Genomic DNA, 15,623 nt, shown 5'->3' on the forward strand with positions numbered 1-15,623 from the left:
CGGCATCGGCATGTTGTTGTGTCTTCTCCGCAAAAGCTAGCCACCAGTCGTTCTGCAGTATGCGGAGCTTGCTTTGCAGTGTGGAGCAGGCATTTCTGTAAGCTGTCTTGGCAGAGTGGTCATCAGGTTTAGCTAAAAGAGTCTTGTGGCATGCACGTTTCTTTTCTAGTAGTTCTTGGATCTGTGCATCAGACTCATCAAACCAGTCTTTATTTTTCCTGGCTGAGAAGCCCACTACTGCTGCCGTCTCCTGAAGGACGGTCTTTAATCTCATCCACTGTTGTTCAGGGTCGTCAGGCAGGCCTTCTTCTCCACCCTGTCTCTCCTCTAGTTTGGCCTGGAACTCCATTTTTGTGTCTATGTCTTGCAGCTTGTGGACTTGTAGCTTCTTAAACTGTGGGCCTTTCTTCTTAGGAGGGGGCCTGAAAGTGAAAGCAATCTTGGAACGGACCAAGCGATGATCTGTATAGCAATCCGCACTAGGCATCACCCTGGTATGTAGTACGTCTTCTATCACGCTGTCGCGTCACAATGTAGTCCAGAATGCCAGTGTTTGGAGCGTGGGTGTGTCCAGGTTGCTTTGAATCTCTCTTTCTGTTGGAACAGGCTGTTGGTGATCGTCAAGTCATGTGCAGAGCAGAACTCCAGCAGCAGGCGGCCATTGTCGTTACAGCTGCCTATGCCATGTTTCCCTAGCACGTCTTTCCATACATCAGAGTCGCGGCCCACTCTGGCGTTGAAATCTCCCATGATGAGGAGCTTGTCCTGGGTGTCGACGCGCTGTAGAAGGTTGTGCAGATCGCTATAGAAAGCCTCCTTAACTCTGATGTCGGCCTGCATGGTTGGGGCATACACACTAACAATAGTGGCAAAATCCTTGTTGTTGATGGGGAGCCGGAGTGACATGAGTTGATCAGAATGTCCAACTGGCAAACTGTGTAACCTATGTGCTATGGAGCTCTTAATCATGAACCCGACCCCTGAGAGTCGATGATCTTCTTTAGCCTTCCCTGACCAGAACAATGTGTAGCCTGTGCCTTCCTCAGTGAGTGACCCTTGGTCTGCAAAGCGCACCTCGCTGAGTGCAGCAATGTCTATGTCAAGCCTTGCTAGCTCTTTGGCGACTAAGGCTGAGCGTCTTCGAGGACGATCGCTATTGTCTGAGTCCATCATTGTGCGTACACTCCAGCACGCAATTTTCAGGTTCTTTGTTTTTCTTTTCGTACCGCGTGAAGTGATGCTCGTTGGCAGCGGTGAGCCAACCGGGTCTAGTGAGACAAGCCATGTTTAGACCACCTTTTCTAGGTCTGTCTCCATGTGGAGCAAGCAGGACTATCCCTAAACAGGGCTGCTTGGTCACCCAGGGCCCTGCCGGATGATGCTGTTGTCTCGGGTCAGCAATCAAATGACCATAGCTCCTGAGGCGCCTGCATGCAGGATCGAGACTGCAGCTCCCAGTGCCATCATGCACCTGCTGTTTTCGCCTCTTCCCATCGCTGCAGGGCTTTCCTTCCTGCCTGCGCTCGTTGCTTAAAGTGGGGATCAGCTCGCGCACACCAATTCCACTCTTTAGGCAAGGTGGCACTCCACAGTGGCACAGACAAGCTGAGACGGCTGTGGCGACCACCAGGCTGTAGGTTTTACATCAGAGTGACCTTCTCCTAGCCTCTGGCTAAAGAACCTTCCTCGGAGGCACGGGGGCAGTAACCCAGGCTGGGGGTTTAACATCAGGGTTTTCCTTCCCCTAGGTGGACCGCCTTAACAGGGGTAATGAGTCACATCTACCCACTGCTATAACCCAGTCAGCTGGGAGGCTCGTGATGGCAGGAGAGCCTAGATCCCTTATAGGTCATGGACCTACCACTGCCATATAAAAACATCAGACAATATAACATATATTTAGATATATTTGTGCTTCAGGTTTAGTGCACATAAACAATGTCAAATGTATATGTGTTGTCTTTAATTTTGATGTGTGCCATTATTACGGTAAACAATAATTGTGGATTAACTGCTGTATCTTGTCTGGGGTAATTGGAGTGTAAACATAATTGCCCTTTTCTGGGATCAATAAAGTTGTCTGAAGTCTGAAGTAGATACTTATGTCATGTTTCTAACCTTTCCAGAAGCAAGAATGTGTTAAAAAAAAATTAAAGAACTGAAATGGTGGCCAATTTAGATTTAGAAAACCCACAAGAAGAAATTTCGGTGACTTTTAATATGGTTCTACACATTTTCTGGAGCTATCTTGAAAATTTCTGCTTGTTTGTAAAACGTCCTTCATTTGGCTGTTTCTGAGCAAACGCTCTCTGACTATCTCGAGAAAAATAGAGATCTATGAGCAAGTCGTGGGGATGAACGAACATCGACTGCAAAGCTAAACACTGACCGTTTACCTATGGACCTATGGACGGTTAGTAATAAACAACATCAGGAGTTACCTGACACCGATGGTGAACATGTCCAGGACCCTCTTCCCCTGCAGCCAGCCCACGAGCATGATAACGCCTGAAACACGGCACCGAAAACAAACGCATTTACAAAAGTCATTACAGTTTGATTGCACCAACGTCATGATGAAAAACACATTGATGAGATTCCTACAGAACAGGACTAGTGTGCTGTGTGTGAATTCTCCTCCCTTTAGTTTCAAGCACCATTATTTCTGCATCTGACTGTAATGCATGTTGTGACCTCTGACCTCAGTGCCAAATTTTTACTTATATTCCACAAGTTGGCTTTGGGTTTTTGAAGTGTGCAGATGTTTTATAGTAAGCTAACATTAGCGAGTGAGTTCCCTCCGCAGGAACCGATCACCAAGAACCTTCATGTGACTTTGACAACCAGGGTCAGAACTGAAAAAGTCAGCAGGCCCCACTGGCCTTTTCACCAACATGGGCTCACTTCTGACCCTCCTAAGCTACATGTGTAGGAGTGATTTAAGTCACCGACCCACACTGACAAACTTTCTCATAATTGGAGTTTTTCATGAGTTTTCCAGACCTGCTGTGGAAGTCGTTACTCACCAATCGACTGTACTTTATTACTTTGAAACTGTTGTACAACCCCAATTCCAATGAAGTTGGGATGTTGTGTAAAATGTAAATAAAAACAGAATACAATGATCTGCAAATCCTCTTCAACCTATATTCAATTGAATACACCACAAAGACGAGATATTTAATGTTCAAACTGATAAACTTTATTGTTTTTGTGCAAATATTTGCTCATTTTGAAATGGATGCCTGCAACACGTTTCAAAAAAGCTGGGACAGTGATATGTTTACCACTGTGTTACATCACCTTTCCTTCTAACAACACTCAATAAGCGTTTGGGAACTGAGGACACTAATTGTTGAAGCTTTGTAGGTGGAATTCTTTCCCATTCTTGCTTGATGTACGACTTCAGTTGTTCAACAGTCCGGGGTCTCCGTTGTCATATTTTGCACTTCATAATGCGCCACACATTTTCATTGGGCGACAGGTCTGGACTACAGGCAGGCCAGTCTAGTGCCCGCACTCTTTTACTACGAAGCCACGTTGTTGTAACACGTGCAGAATGTGGCTTGGCATTGTCTTGCTGAAATAAGCAGGGACGTCCCTGAAAAAGACATTGCTTGGATGGCAGCATGTGTTGCTCCAAAACCTGGATGTACCTTTCAGCACTGATGGTGCCATCACAGATGTGTAAGTTGTCCATGCCATGGGCACTAACACACCCCCATACCATCACAGATGCTGGCTTTTGAACTTTGTGCTGGTAACAATCTGGATGGTCTTTTTCCTCTTTTGTCCAAAGGACACGACGTCCATGATTTCCAAAAACAATTTGAAATGTGGACTCATCAGACCACAGCACACGTTTCCACTTTGTGTCTGTCCATTTCAAATGAGCTCGAGCACAGAGAAGGCGGCAGCGTTTCTGGATGTTGTTGATGTTTGGCTTTCGCTTTGCATGGTAGAGTTTTAACTTGCACTTGTAGATGTAGCGATGAACTGTGTTAACTGACAATGGTTTTCTGAAGTGTTCCTGAGCTCACGCGGTAAGATCCTTTACACAATGATGTTGGTTTTTAATGCAGTGCCGCCTGAAGGATCGAAGGTCACGAGCATTCAATGTTGGTTTTTGGCCTTGCCGCTTACGTGTAGAAAGTTCTCCAGATTCTCTGAATTTTCTGATTATACTATGGACTGTAGATGATGGAATCCCTAAATTCCTTGCAATTGAACACTTCGAAACGTTCTTAACTGCTGGACTATTTTTTCATGCAGTTTTTTGAAAAGTGGTGATCCTCACCCCATCTTTGCTTGTGAACGGCTGAGTCAATCATGAGTGTCCTCAGTTCCCAAATGCTTACTGTTGTTAGAAGGAAAGGTGATGTAACACAGTGGTAAACATACCACTGTCCCAGCTTTTTTGAAACATGTTGCAGGCATCCATTTCAAAATGAGCAAATATTTGCACAAAATCAATAAAGTTTATCAGTTTGAACATTAAATATCTTGTCTTTGTGGTGTATTCAATTGAATATAGGTTGAAGAGGATTTGCAAATCATTGTATTCTGTTTTTATTTACATTTTACACAACGTCTCAACTTCACTGGAATAGGGGTTGTAGTTTCTCACAAATGGCACATTGTTAAGCTTTATAATTGATCTGTAACTTAAATGTATTCATTTGAGCTCATGAGATAATTGATGTATGTTTCAGGTATTGATCACCATGCTGTGGCGAGATTAATTTTTCGTGCCGGCCCATTTCGTCTTTCCCTCAGTGAAAGTGTAATGCTTGTATGAAACGATGTTAATGGCACTTTTTATTTTTACACCGACATCAGCAGGTCCTTTAATGCCACCGTTTACGGCGGTAAACATTTGACTTTCTGTCACCTCACAGCAAGAAGGTCATGGGATTGTTTCCCACCCGGTCCTTTCTGTGTGGAGCTTGCATGTTCTCCCCGTGTTCATGTGGGTTCCCTCTGAGTGCCGCGGTTCATCCCACATCCAAAGACACGCAGATGAACTGGTGACTTTAAGTTGGCCGTAGGTGTGACTGTGTCTGTGTGTGACCCTGTGTTAGACTGGCATCCTGTCCAGAGTGAACCCTGCCTCTCGACCAATGACTGACTGACTGACTGACTGAATGAATGGAGTGTTATGGTTTTCTGAAAGCAGGACTTCCATCACTGAATTCGCAAACTTTAAAATGTTGAGATCTACAGTCAGCTACAGGTGCCACTGGGGCGCATGCGCAAGCAGCGACCCATCAGAGTTCCTCTGTGTTTTAATGCGTTTGTCATTTTAATTTTGTTTGTAATTGTTTTAATACTCCTCGTGGAGTTCTGTTAGACAGTGTGGCTAAAATGGAGCTTCTTTTCCCTGTGGTGTGTTTCTGTTTTTCCTGCTCGCTGTGCTGTCAGCGGACAGAGGCTGCAGTACGGCAGAAATTAACTGCTTCAATTTAAATACATGATGCCGGCTAGTGTGTCAGATATCGCAGCACAGATTCTGGATCACATATTTAAGTTGCCTCACACAAGAAGTGGTGGCAAAAAACGATGGGAGAGAAGCTAAAGGAAGAGGGGAAAGAGAGGAGGTGTGCGGTTACGCATGAGGAAGCTGAGACTCAACCGGGCTGATCTTGGGGAACGCCCAGTGCCTCCGCAATAAAATGGACGAACATCAGGGAAGCGTCTGTTTTCTGAAGGATTCTAAGGACTGTGGGATTCTGACATTCGCAGAATCGTGGCTCACTGCTCACTGACGGCTTTGGTGCACCATTCCGTTTGGACAGAGACACAGAGGTATCAGGTAAATCACAGGGAGGCGGAGTCTGTCTCATGTAAATCAACGGTACTGCCATCCTAAAGCTGTGACTGTTAGAGAGCACATTTGCACTCCAGATGTGAACTTTTATGTGTCGTCCTTTCTACCTGCCCTGTGAGTTCCCACAACTGTTTATTACAACAGTTTACCTGAAAGCAAATGCCTCTTCAGCCTGCAGTGTCTCCATGAAACTGCAGTCTGTCTCACCTGATGCACTGATCTTCTTACTAGGTGAATTCAACCATGTCTCCCTTAAAAAGACACCACCTGACTTTTATCAGTATGTAACCTGTCCATCCAGATGGCATAAAACTATTGATCTTTGTTATGGATCCGTCAATCTTTCCCATTACACCGCCCCCCAAACTGTGTGCATCTCCTGCATACATATAGAACTGTGTTAAAAAGGGTCCATATGAGAGACATTAAGGACGGGACAGAGGAGGCTGTGCTTTGCCTGCTGTGCCTGCACTGACTAGGACATGGTCAAAGAAGCTTGCAGTGATGATCTTGATGCTAACGTAGCTTGTTCGTCTGCCACCCTTTGTAGGGATATGATAATTCCTTGTAGGCGTGTAAAAATGTTTTCCAACAATAAGCCATGGGTCACGAGGTCAGTTAAGGCTTGTACAAAGGTCAAGAGACTTGGATCAGACTCCGAGCAGCACACAGCCACCAAGGAGGTGAAAACTGGGATTTTAAAAGCAAAGCAGGGCTATAAATTGAAGCTGAACAAGATGGCATTGAATAACCTCGGATCTGCTTGGTCAGGCATGAAAGCCATTGCAGACCTCCAACACTCTAAAACCAGCAGCACCATCTCTTTTGATGGCTTCCAGTCGAACTTTGAATTTGCAATTGCTCTTAACTGTTTTTATACACGTTTTGATGCTTTTGATTGTAGTCAGGAAATACAGGAAGTGAGTCATAAAGTGTGTGACAATCAGCACTTTTTTATTTCCCAGAAGGACTTGAAAAATCCTTCTGTTCTCTCAAACCAAGCAAAAGCTGAGGTTCTGATAATATTTGTGGCTGTTTGCTGAAATCATGTGGAAAAGAGCTGAGCTCTATTTTTCAGTCCATTTTTAATCAGTCATTAAAGATGCAGCACGGACCGAGAGTCTGGAAGGATGCTGTTATCCTGTGCCAAAAATCAGTTCTCCCAAGACCCTCAATGATTTCAGACCAGTCGCACTAACATCGATTGTCATGAAATGTTTTGAGAAACTTGTAAGATCTGAAATTTTGAAGACAACAGAACATGACCTTGATCCCATGCAATTCGCTTATAGACCCAACAGAGGAGTAGAAGATGCTACAGTCACTTCATTAAATTTGCTTTTTAAACATCTGGAGGGGAAAGGAACAAATGCAAGACTTATTTATTGACTTTTCATCTGCTTTTAACACAATCCAGCCCCACGTGTTAGCCTTTAGAATATTTTAACAACAGTAGCAATCTTGTGGGCTGGACTTTGAACTTTTTAACTGACAAGACACAGAGAGTGAGAGTGAAGGGAACTGTTTGGGATCAGGTTCCATCCTCCACTGGTTCCCCACAGGGACGTGTGCTCTCTCTCCTCTCTTGTTCATCCTCTAAACAAACATGTGCCGTAGCAGCAGAGAAGATAGAACCATTTTAAAGTATGCAGACCACACAGTTATTGTCAGCCTGCTGAAAAACAATGATAGGAGTCACGGCCCAGTTGGTACTGATTTCCTTGACTGGTGCAGGACGTCTTTTCTTGAGATGAACATTTCTAAAACAAAAGACATGATCACTGACTTTCGCAAAAACGGATCTCCCATTCAAGAGGTAACAGTTTTAAAAGGTCAGACAGCGGAGTGTGTCAGCTCATCAATGACAAACTGAGCTTTGAGCCAAACTGTGACAGTGTGTAAAAAAGTGACTCCAGTACCTGTATATCTGAGAAAACTGTCCACTTTTAACAGGGACAGAACTATGCTGACCTTGTTTTATTGTGCTTTGATAGAATCAGTTTTATCCTTTTGTCTTGTTTCATGGTTTGGAGCTGTTTAAACCAAATTGTGAAATGGTCGAGCAAACTGATTGGAGAGGCTCAGCTTCATCCAGAATCCCTGTATACTAAACAGGTACAGAGGATAGCACGTTCGATTCAGAGACCTCGTCATGGCGGGTTTCAGCTGCTCCCCTCAGCCGGGAGGTTCAGGGTAGCAGCTTGTAAAACCAAACGCTACAAAAACAGCTTTGTACCGGCAGCCATTAGTGCTGTTAACAAGTAACAGAAACTCAGTATAACCTATGTACTTATTTTTTGTACAGTTTCTTTTACCTTGTTTTTATGAACAGCACATTTTTATCTATTTATTTTTTATGCTTCGGCTTGGTACGTCATGTTTTTATTTATTGTTTTAACTCATCTTGCTTTTTATTTGATCTTGGGGCTATCCTTGTTCTTTTAGCGCTGTCGTGACTGACTTGTTCTGTGTTGCTCTGTGTGTTTACACAATGAGATGACTCACTCACTGTAAAACTAATTTACCTGAGGGTATAATAAACTGTATCTTGAATCTTCGTCTCTTTGGTTTTCGCTGCTAGTTTCCTGAATGGACACTTCTCATAGGGCGGGGCTTGCAGCCTTATATGGTTTTATTGGGCTTTCTTCGTACTAATTCACAACCATCAAAGTCATGTTGATTTATCCACATTCATCAGTTTTACAAAGGTCATTTATGTACTAAAGTTAGATGGTTTTCTGGACTGTAGTGTGGCACAGTCAAAAAAAACAAAACAAAACAAAAAAACAAAAAACAAAGAAATCTAAGATAACAATATGAAAATGTTCTTGTTTGAGGCATGTTGGTACGACAACAGTGACACATTATGTAGAAACACACCGATAATGCCAAAAGAATACAGCGAGAGCTGCTTCCCCAGTAGGTCCATGCTCTTCTGTAACGGCGTTTTTGGGGCCTGGATGAAACAAATGCAGTAAAGATGTGACATATTCAGATTATTTGCATTATTTGTTCTTCACACATGTCGTTCTGAGGCATATACTTTAATCACTTTCACTGTGAATGCAGTTTACAATCAAATATTTACGTGAATGTCAGTTATTAACATTAGCTGGCAAAGCTGGAGGCTGACCAGCCAGGACAATGGGAGGAGCCCCACAGCTCATCACCAGAAATGCCTTACTTGAAGTCATTCTGGACTAAGACATAACACAGAAACTTTGTTTCCTACAGTTCTGTTCAGCAGCTTGTGTTATGCATGCTATGTTACCTCTTCTGCCTGCATCATCTTGAACACTTCCCCAAACTCAGAGTTTTCACCAGTTCCTATGACGATGCCCTGAGGAGCCCCAGAAAAAGAAAATTCAGGCGATGACTGGTTTGACTAAATGTCAGTCATTTACAGTACAACACAACTGCAGATGTACGTTTACAAACACCTTGACTAAAATATTCAAACTTTATTTTCCCCACCTACACGTATCCCATTTTATTAAACATGTGGCAGTCAGAATGTCTCCAGATTATCTCCAGATGAAGGTTGATAAAAATGAACACAACAGATTTAATTTAGTTTAGGGTCAGCAGTTTACATACATCAAGATTAAGGAAGATCTCAGATGTTTATGGAATTATATGGAAAATCTTCTAAATGACCTTTGTGAGCAAAGGCCAGCCTGAGAACTCGTGCATTCTTGTCTTTAAGAGCAGGAAAAAGCATAATAAGCATCTGCACATATCAGGTTCCTCCCTAGGAACCATTCAGAAAAGATTCATGGTACCATGAGTAACTGTACAATCTGTTGAACAAAAGTACAAGAAGCTAATCCATAAATCCAAACCTGACATTAAACAGCATCTCTGTCCTTGTTCTGGTGGACAGATACAAATTTCTGTCATACTTTTAGTGGTGCTTTGAGAGTATTGGTGTTCTCCCATGTCAACACTACACTCTCCTAAAAGGAGGATGATGTCACATTTCTATCTGATGCCTCCAACTGATCCAAAGGTTCTGTTGGACCTTTAGAACAAACGATTCCTGAGTGACGAGTCTCTTTCTTCAATAATATAAAGTCAGTTTGGACCAACGTGTCTTGCTTTTTTTCCCCTTTTATTCTCTGTAACAGACCAAACAGAATGGATCTTTTTAGAGATGGTTCCCAAAGAGAAACTGGACTTCTGAAAATCTAAACATCTGTAACCAACAGAAGTCTTGGTTTAACTCTTTAGACCCCCCCCCCACACACACACACAAGCGCTCTTAAAACACAAGAAGGCTCTTGTTCTTCAGGTGGGCCCTTAAATACAACCAAAGGATCTCTAATTAAACACTGAATTAGGCTAACAAGCCCCACGGGTGCATAAGTACATATAGACACTATACTGGTGGAATGGATGCACAATCGCGAGCCATCCAGCAGGTGCTAGAGTTCCTTCCCCAGGTGGCAGCTCAGCATGTGATGTGTTCGTTTTCATGCCAACTCCAGATGGTGGAGCAGCTTTACTAAAATTTCCATAACAATTATGCATTTTGTGATAAAAGCATGGAATTTGGCACACATATTCTAAATTAACTAATGTTTATTTTCAGATATGGGGCCATCCTGGAACTGACCTCTAATAAGCTACAGGGGTCAATAAAGAATTACACAGGGGTCAAAATTTTAAAATGCTCCAATCATGTTGGAGCATACCACACTATTTGTCTGATCATAACAATTTCAAAAACGTATAGTTAGGACTATCTATGACTGAATATTCTGAAGTTATGAGGTAAAAACATCAAAAATGGTGACAAAGGTCAGTTTCAGTTTGCACAGGGGTCAAAACTTAAAGCTGCTCCAATTTTGGTAAAAAGGATGCAATGGACGTCAACCTTGTTTGACCTTTACTTTAGAGACCAAGCATTCAACACAGTCAAAACTATTCCATTTGTTAATCCTCTTATTTCCATTTAAAATGTCAATCCTGAGTCACTTTTGTGTGGATTAAAGTCACTAACTGGGACTTTTGTCTTGTTAGAGCCAAGAAACGAGAATCGTCCTCCATTCCGTTTGCACAGCTCCAAGCACTTGCGCAGCTCTCTGCCGAGTCAAGTTAGAGTCCGGGATGTTAGAGTTGGGATGAATAACTTCAAAGCGAATCCCCGTTTTAAATCAAATGGCACCTCTTTCCAAACGTTAAAATGCAAACAAACTACAATTGACTAAAACGTTTTCTTCCTCCCAAAATGAGTCGTCCTGCATTCTTTATGAATTACACTGATGCTGACTTGCAGCACAGCCAGCTGTAAGAGCTCAGCTCAGAGGTATGGAGAGACAATCATGCCATTAATGTCTGAAAGGAAATGTTTTTGAGGAAAACTACAGATTTTGTTTATTTTTATTTATGTCCAGAGATCAAGGATCCAGTGACCAATTTCATGTTTATTTACTTTAAGACTCAAAATGTTATTGACATAGAAAACCTGTAAAGCCTACTTTTAGTACACAGAAAATACAGAAGAGGTATTGATAAGGGAATCGATAATTGCATTGATAGAAAAAATCTTATCAATACCCATACCTTATTATTTATGTTAAAATGCGTTAGTTATGCCAAACACATTTAAAAACACACAGAGATTTTTAAATGTTAAAAAACGATGTTTAAAATATGACAAAAGGTAAAAATAGAAGAATAGAAAGTTTTTTAAAAACACGTTTAAAATGTTTACAAAGGCTGCAAGTGCATAGACAGTTCCTTAACAAACACAAATACTTTTATAATGTGTTTAAGATGTGTAAAACAATAAAAAATACACACAAAGATGTTGAAATTGTGTCCATGTGTTTTGGGGGTGCAGCTATTCATTTGTTCTTTGAGGGGGGCTCACTCTCCCACACTTTGAAAACCCCTGGGATAAAGCGTATCGGATGTTGCTGCTTACATGAGCACTTAATAATCAGATAACTCCAATAATCAGATAGCAAACAGATTTCTAAATGCATGTATGTAAACCATTGACCCACTAAAATCTGAGTGAATAAAAAACATAACAGCTTTGCAATGACTCCTCACATTCACACACTGATGTCAGGGTGCGGACATGAAAGGTGCTCACAAAATACTGGGAGCAACTTTGGGATCAAGGATGTTGCCCAACGGCCCTCAGTGATATTCCAGTCTGACGGGGAATTGAACAGAGGATATTTTGGTCAAAAATCACCTCCCCATCAAACAAAATCGATGCTGTAACTATTATTTTGAAAGAACGTCTGAGGACACAAACTTGACGTTTTAACTGAATTAATAAAATATGTGCAGTTGGAGAGAAAGGTTTTAGAGGAACTGTATGTAAACTTGTGCTTACATTATAATGTGGGGAAAATTGGATCCTCCACTAATCTCCACTTTTCAAGAAGATTTTTCTCTAGTTTTTTTTTAAATAATGGTTTTACAGTAATGTTCAGAATAATAGTGCTATGTGACTACAAAGATTAATCCAAGTTTTGAGTATACTTCTTATTGTTACATGGGAAACAAGGTACCAGTAGATTCAGTAGATTCTCACAAATCCAACAAGACCAAGCAATCATGATATGCACACTGGCTATGAAATTGGGCTATTAGTAAAAAAAGTAGAAAAGGGGGTGTTCACAATAATAGTAGCATCTGCTGTTGATGCTACAAACTCAAAACTATTATGTTCAAACTGCTTTTTTATCAATCCTGTGAATCACTAAACTAGTATTTAGTTGTATAACCACAGTTTTTCATGATTTCTTCACATCTGCGAGCCATTAAATTTGTTGGTTTGGAACCAAGATTTTGCTCGTTTACTAGTGTGCTTGGGGTCATTGTCTTGTTGAAACACCCATTTCAAGGGTATGTCCTCTTCAGCACAAGGCAACATGACCTCTTCAAGTATTTTGACATATCCAAACTGATCCATGATACCTGGTATGCGATATATAGGCCCAACACCATAGTAGGAGAAACATGTCCATATCATGATGCTTGCACCACCATGCTTCACTGTCTTCACTGTGAACTGTGGCTTGAATTCAGAGTTTGGGGGTCGTCTCACAAACTGTCTGCGGCCCTTGGGCCCAAAAAGAACAATTTTACACTCATCAGTCCACAAAATATTCCTCCATTTCTCTTTAGGCCAGTTGATGTGTTCTTTGGCAAATTGTAACCTCTTCTGCACGTCTTTTATTTAACACAGGGACTTTGCGGGGGATTCTTGCAAATAAATTAGCTTCACACAGGCGTCTTCTAACTGTCACTGCACTTACAGGTAACTCCAGACTGTCTTTGATCATCCTGGAGCTGATCAATGGGTGAGCCTTTGCCATTCTGGTTATTCTTCTATCCATTTTGATGGTTGTTTTCGTTTTCTTCCACACGTCTGTTTTTTTTTTTGTTCATTTTAACGCATTGGAGATCACTGCGTATACGTTTTCCCCTCTCCAATCAACTTTTTAATCAAACTACGCTGTTCTTCTGAGCAATGTCTTGAACATACCATTTTCCTCAGGCTTTCAAAGAGAAAAGCATGTTCAACAGGTGCTGGCTTCATCCTTAAATAGGGGACACCTGATTCACACCTGTTTGTTCCACAAAACTGACAAACTCACTGACTGAATGCCACACTACTATTACTGTGAACACCCCCTTTTCTACCTTCTTTTTTTTTTTTTACTAATAGCCCAATTTCATAGCCTTAAGAGTGTGCATATCATGAATGCTTGGTCTTGTTGGATTTGTGAGAATCTACTGGTACCTTGTTTCCCATGTAACAATAAGAAATATACTCAAAACCTGGATTAATCTTTTTAGTCTCATAACACTACTATTATTCTGCACATTACTGTATATATATGGATGTAAAGCAAAGCAAAAATAATCAGCTCATAATGTCATAAAAATAATGAAACCCATTTAATAATTCTAAATTAATTAGCAATAAGGAAAAATAACCAAATTATAAAAAAATAAGACTGGGATTACAACAGGACATATGACAGCATGGAGGTAATGAGGTCAGACACATTGGTGTTAAATACCTTGGCTTTGCCGCATCGCACCAGCGTCCCCATGAAAGCGATGTTGCTGCGGGAGGCGATGTCACCAGTGGCGATTACGGCCTGGTGAGAGGTAGACTTTGAACACGGTGTGGTTTCCCCTGTGAGACTGGACTCATCCACTGACAAGTCAGTCGCCTGTGGAGGTGGAAGACAGACCCCAGATTACCAACAAATAAAATAAAATAAAGAACAAAAACAACAAAACGGACTACAGTTACATAGATTAGCAACTGACAAACATCATCATTCATTAAAACAAAAACAACAAAAACAAGAGCGCTGTGAGAGCACAATATCCCCCCCGCTGACAAACGCTGCTTTGGTACAAGTCTGATAACATTTCAAGGCATGTGAGAGCTGATTTCAGAATGCAGTCACCAACATGAAACTGACGCAGTCAAGATTTGTTATCAAGGGCCATAACTTTGGTAAAAGTAGGAAAGAAGTTAGTGAGGGAGGGACTGATGGATGGAAATCGCCACAGAATCTTGGGCCAGCGGGAGATAAAAACCCTTCACTTCTCCTCATTAGTTCATGGAGTGACATCACAGGTTGGAGTCAGGTGATACAAACTCTGCTTCTATTTCTGGAAGTGCAGCAGCTGTGCTAAAGCTAACTCAAACTACACAACTTCAGCTGTGACACAATAAACAATTTAGTGTACACACTCTGACAAAAAAAAAAAAAAAATAATAAAATAAATAATAATAATAATAATAATGATAAAAAAAAAAGCTGCTGCCTCAACAAACAGTTTTAAACATCTTAACAGTGAAGTCAGACAAACAGACTGTGGGTCTGCCTGAGCCGAACTGAGTCAAAGTGGTTCTACGAGGTGACGGACGCTGCAGCATGCAGAACCAGCACAACACAAGAACCATGGATCCGGACCTGAACACATTCCAGGCAAGGCAAGAAAGATCCACGCTCTTGCTTGCCTCTACTGGTGGTTGGCTCTCACTGCGGTATTGTATCACTTCCTGTTCAGGAGCACAGCGGTGTTTTGCTGTATCTGTTAGCTGTTTAATCTGCGCAGTTAGATTGATCTAGATAACGATTTGTTTCACAGTGTAATCTTCATGTGCCTTAACTAAAGCACTCCCTCTGCTGAATCAGCTCTAAATTATTTACACTTTGTGTGTTTTTAGGAATCCGCTAGCTTAGCGCAGCTACTAGCTCTTAGCTGATTTAGCATGGTGGCTTCTCCTGTCTCTCCCGCACTTTTCTGCTCTGGGTGTGAAATGTTTAGTTATTCCTCGGCCTCCTTTAGCAGTAATGGTACTTGTAATAAGTGTAGCTTATTCGTAGCTTTGGAGGCCAGGCTGGGCGAATTGGAGACTCGGCTCCGCACCGTGGAAAATTCTACAACTAGCCAGGCCCCTGTAGTCGGTGCGGACCAAGGTAGCTTAGCCGCCATTAGTTCCCCTCCAGCAGATCCCGAGCAGCCGGGAAAGCAGGCCAACTGGGTGACTGTGAGGAGGAAGCGTAGTCCTAAACAGAAGCCCGTGTACACCGCCAACCCGTTCACATTTCTAACCGTTTTTCCCCACTCGGCGACACACCCGCCGAGGATCAAACTCTGGTTATTGGCGACTCTGTTTTGAGAAATGTGAAGTTAGCGACACCAGCAACCACAGTCAATCGTCTTCCGGGGGCCAGAGCAGGCGACATTGAAGGAAATTTGAAACTGCTGGCTAAGGCTAAGCGTAAATCTGGTAAGATTG

The 15,623-nt window shown here is 42.1% G+C and overlaps 1 protein-coding gene across 1 annotated transcript in view; it reads right to left on the minus strand.

The window, feature by feature from the left end:
- Positions 1-15,623, minus strand: part of atp2c1 (ATPase secretory pathway Ca2+ transporting 1) — a 167,225-nt gene that overhangs the window by 53,841 nt on the left and 97,761 nt on the right. Inside the window, 4 exon segments of the mRNA XM_034173700.1 lie at positions 2,442-2,508; positions 8,708-8,783; positions 9,099-9,167; positions 13,879-14,034. Of these exon segments, the coding sequence (XP_034029591.1) occupies positions 2,442-2,508; positions 8,708-8,783; positions 9,099-9,167; positions 13,879-14,034 (368 nt within the window).

Source organism: Thalassophryne amazonica, chromosome 7, assembly GCF_902500255.1.
Source record: "Thalassophryne amazonica chromosome 7, fThaAma1.1, whole genome shotgun sequence".
NCBI lineage: Eukaryota > Metazoa > Chordata > Actinopteri > Batrachoidiformes > Batrachoididae > Thalassophryne > Thalassophryne amazonica.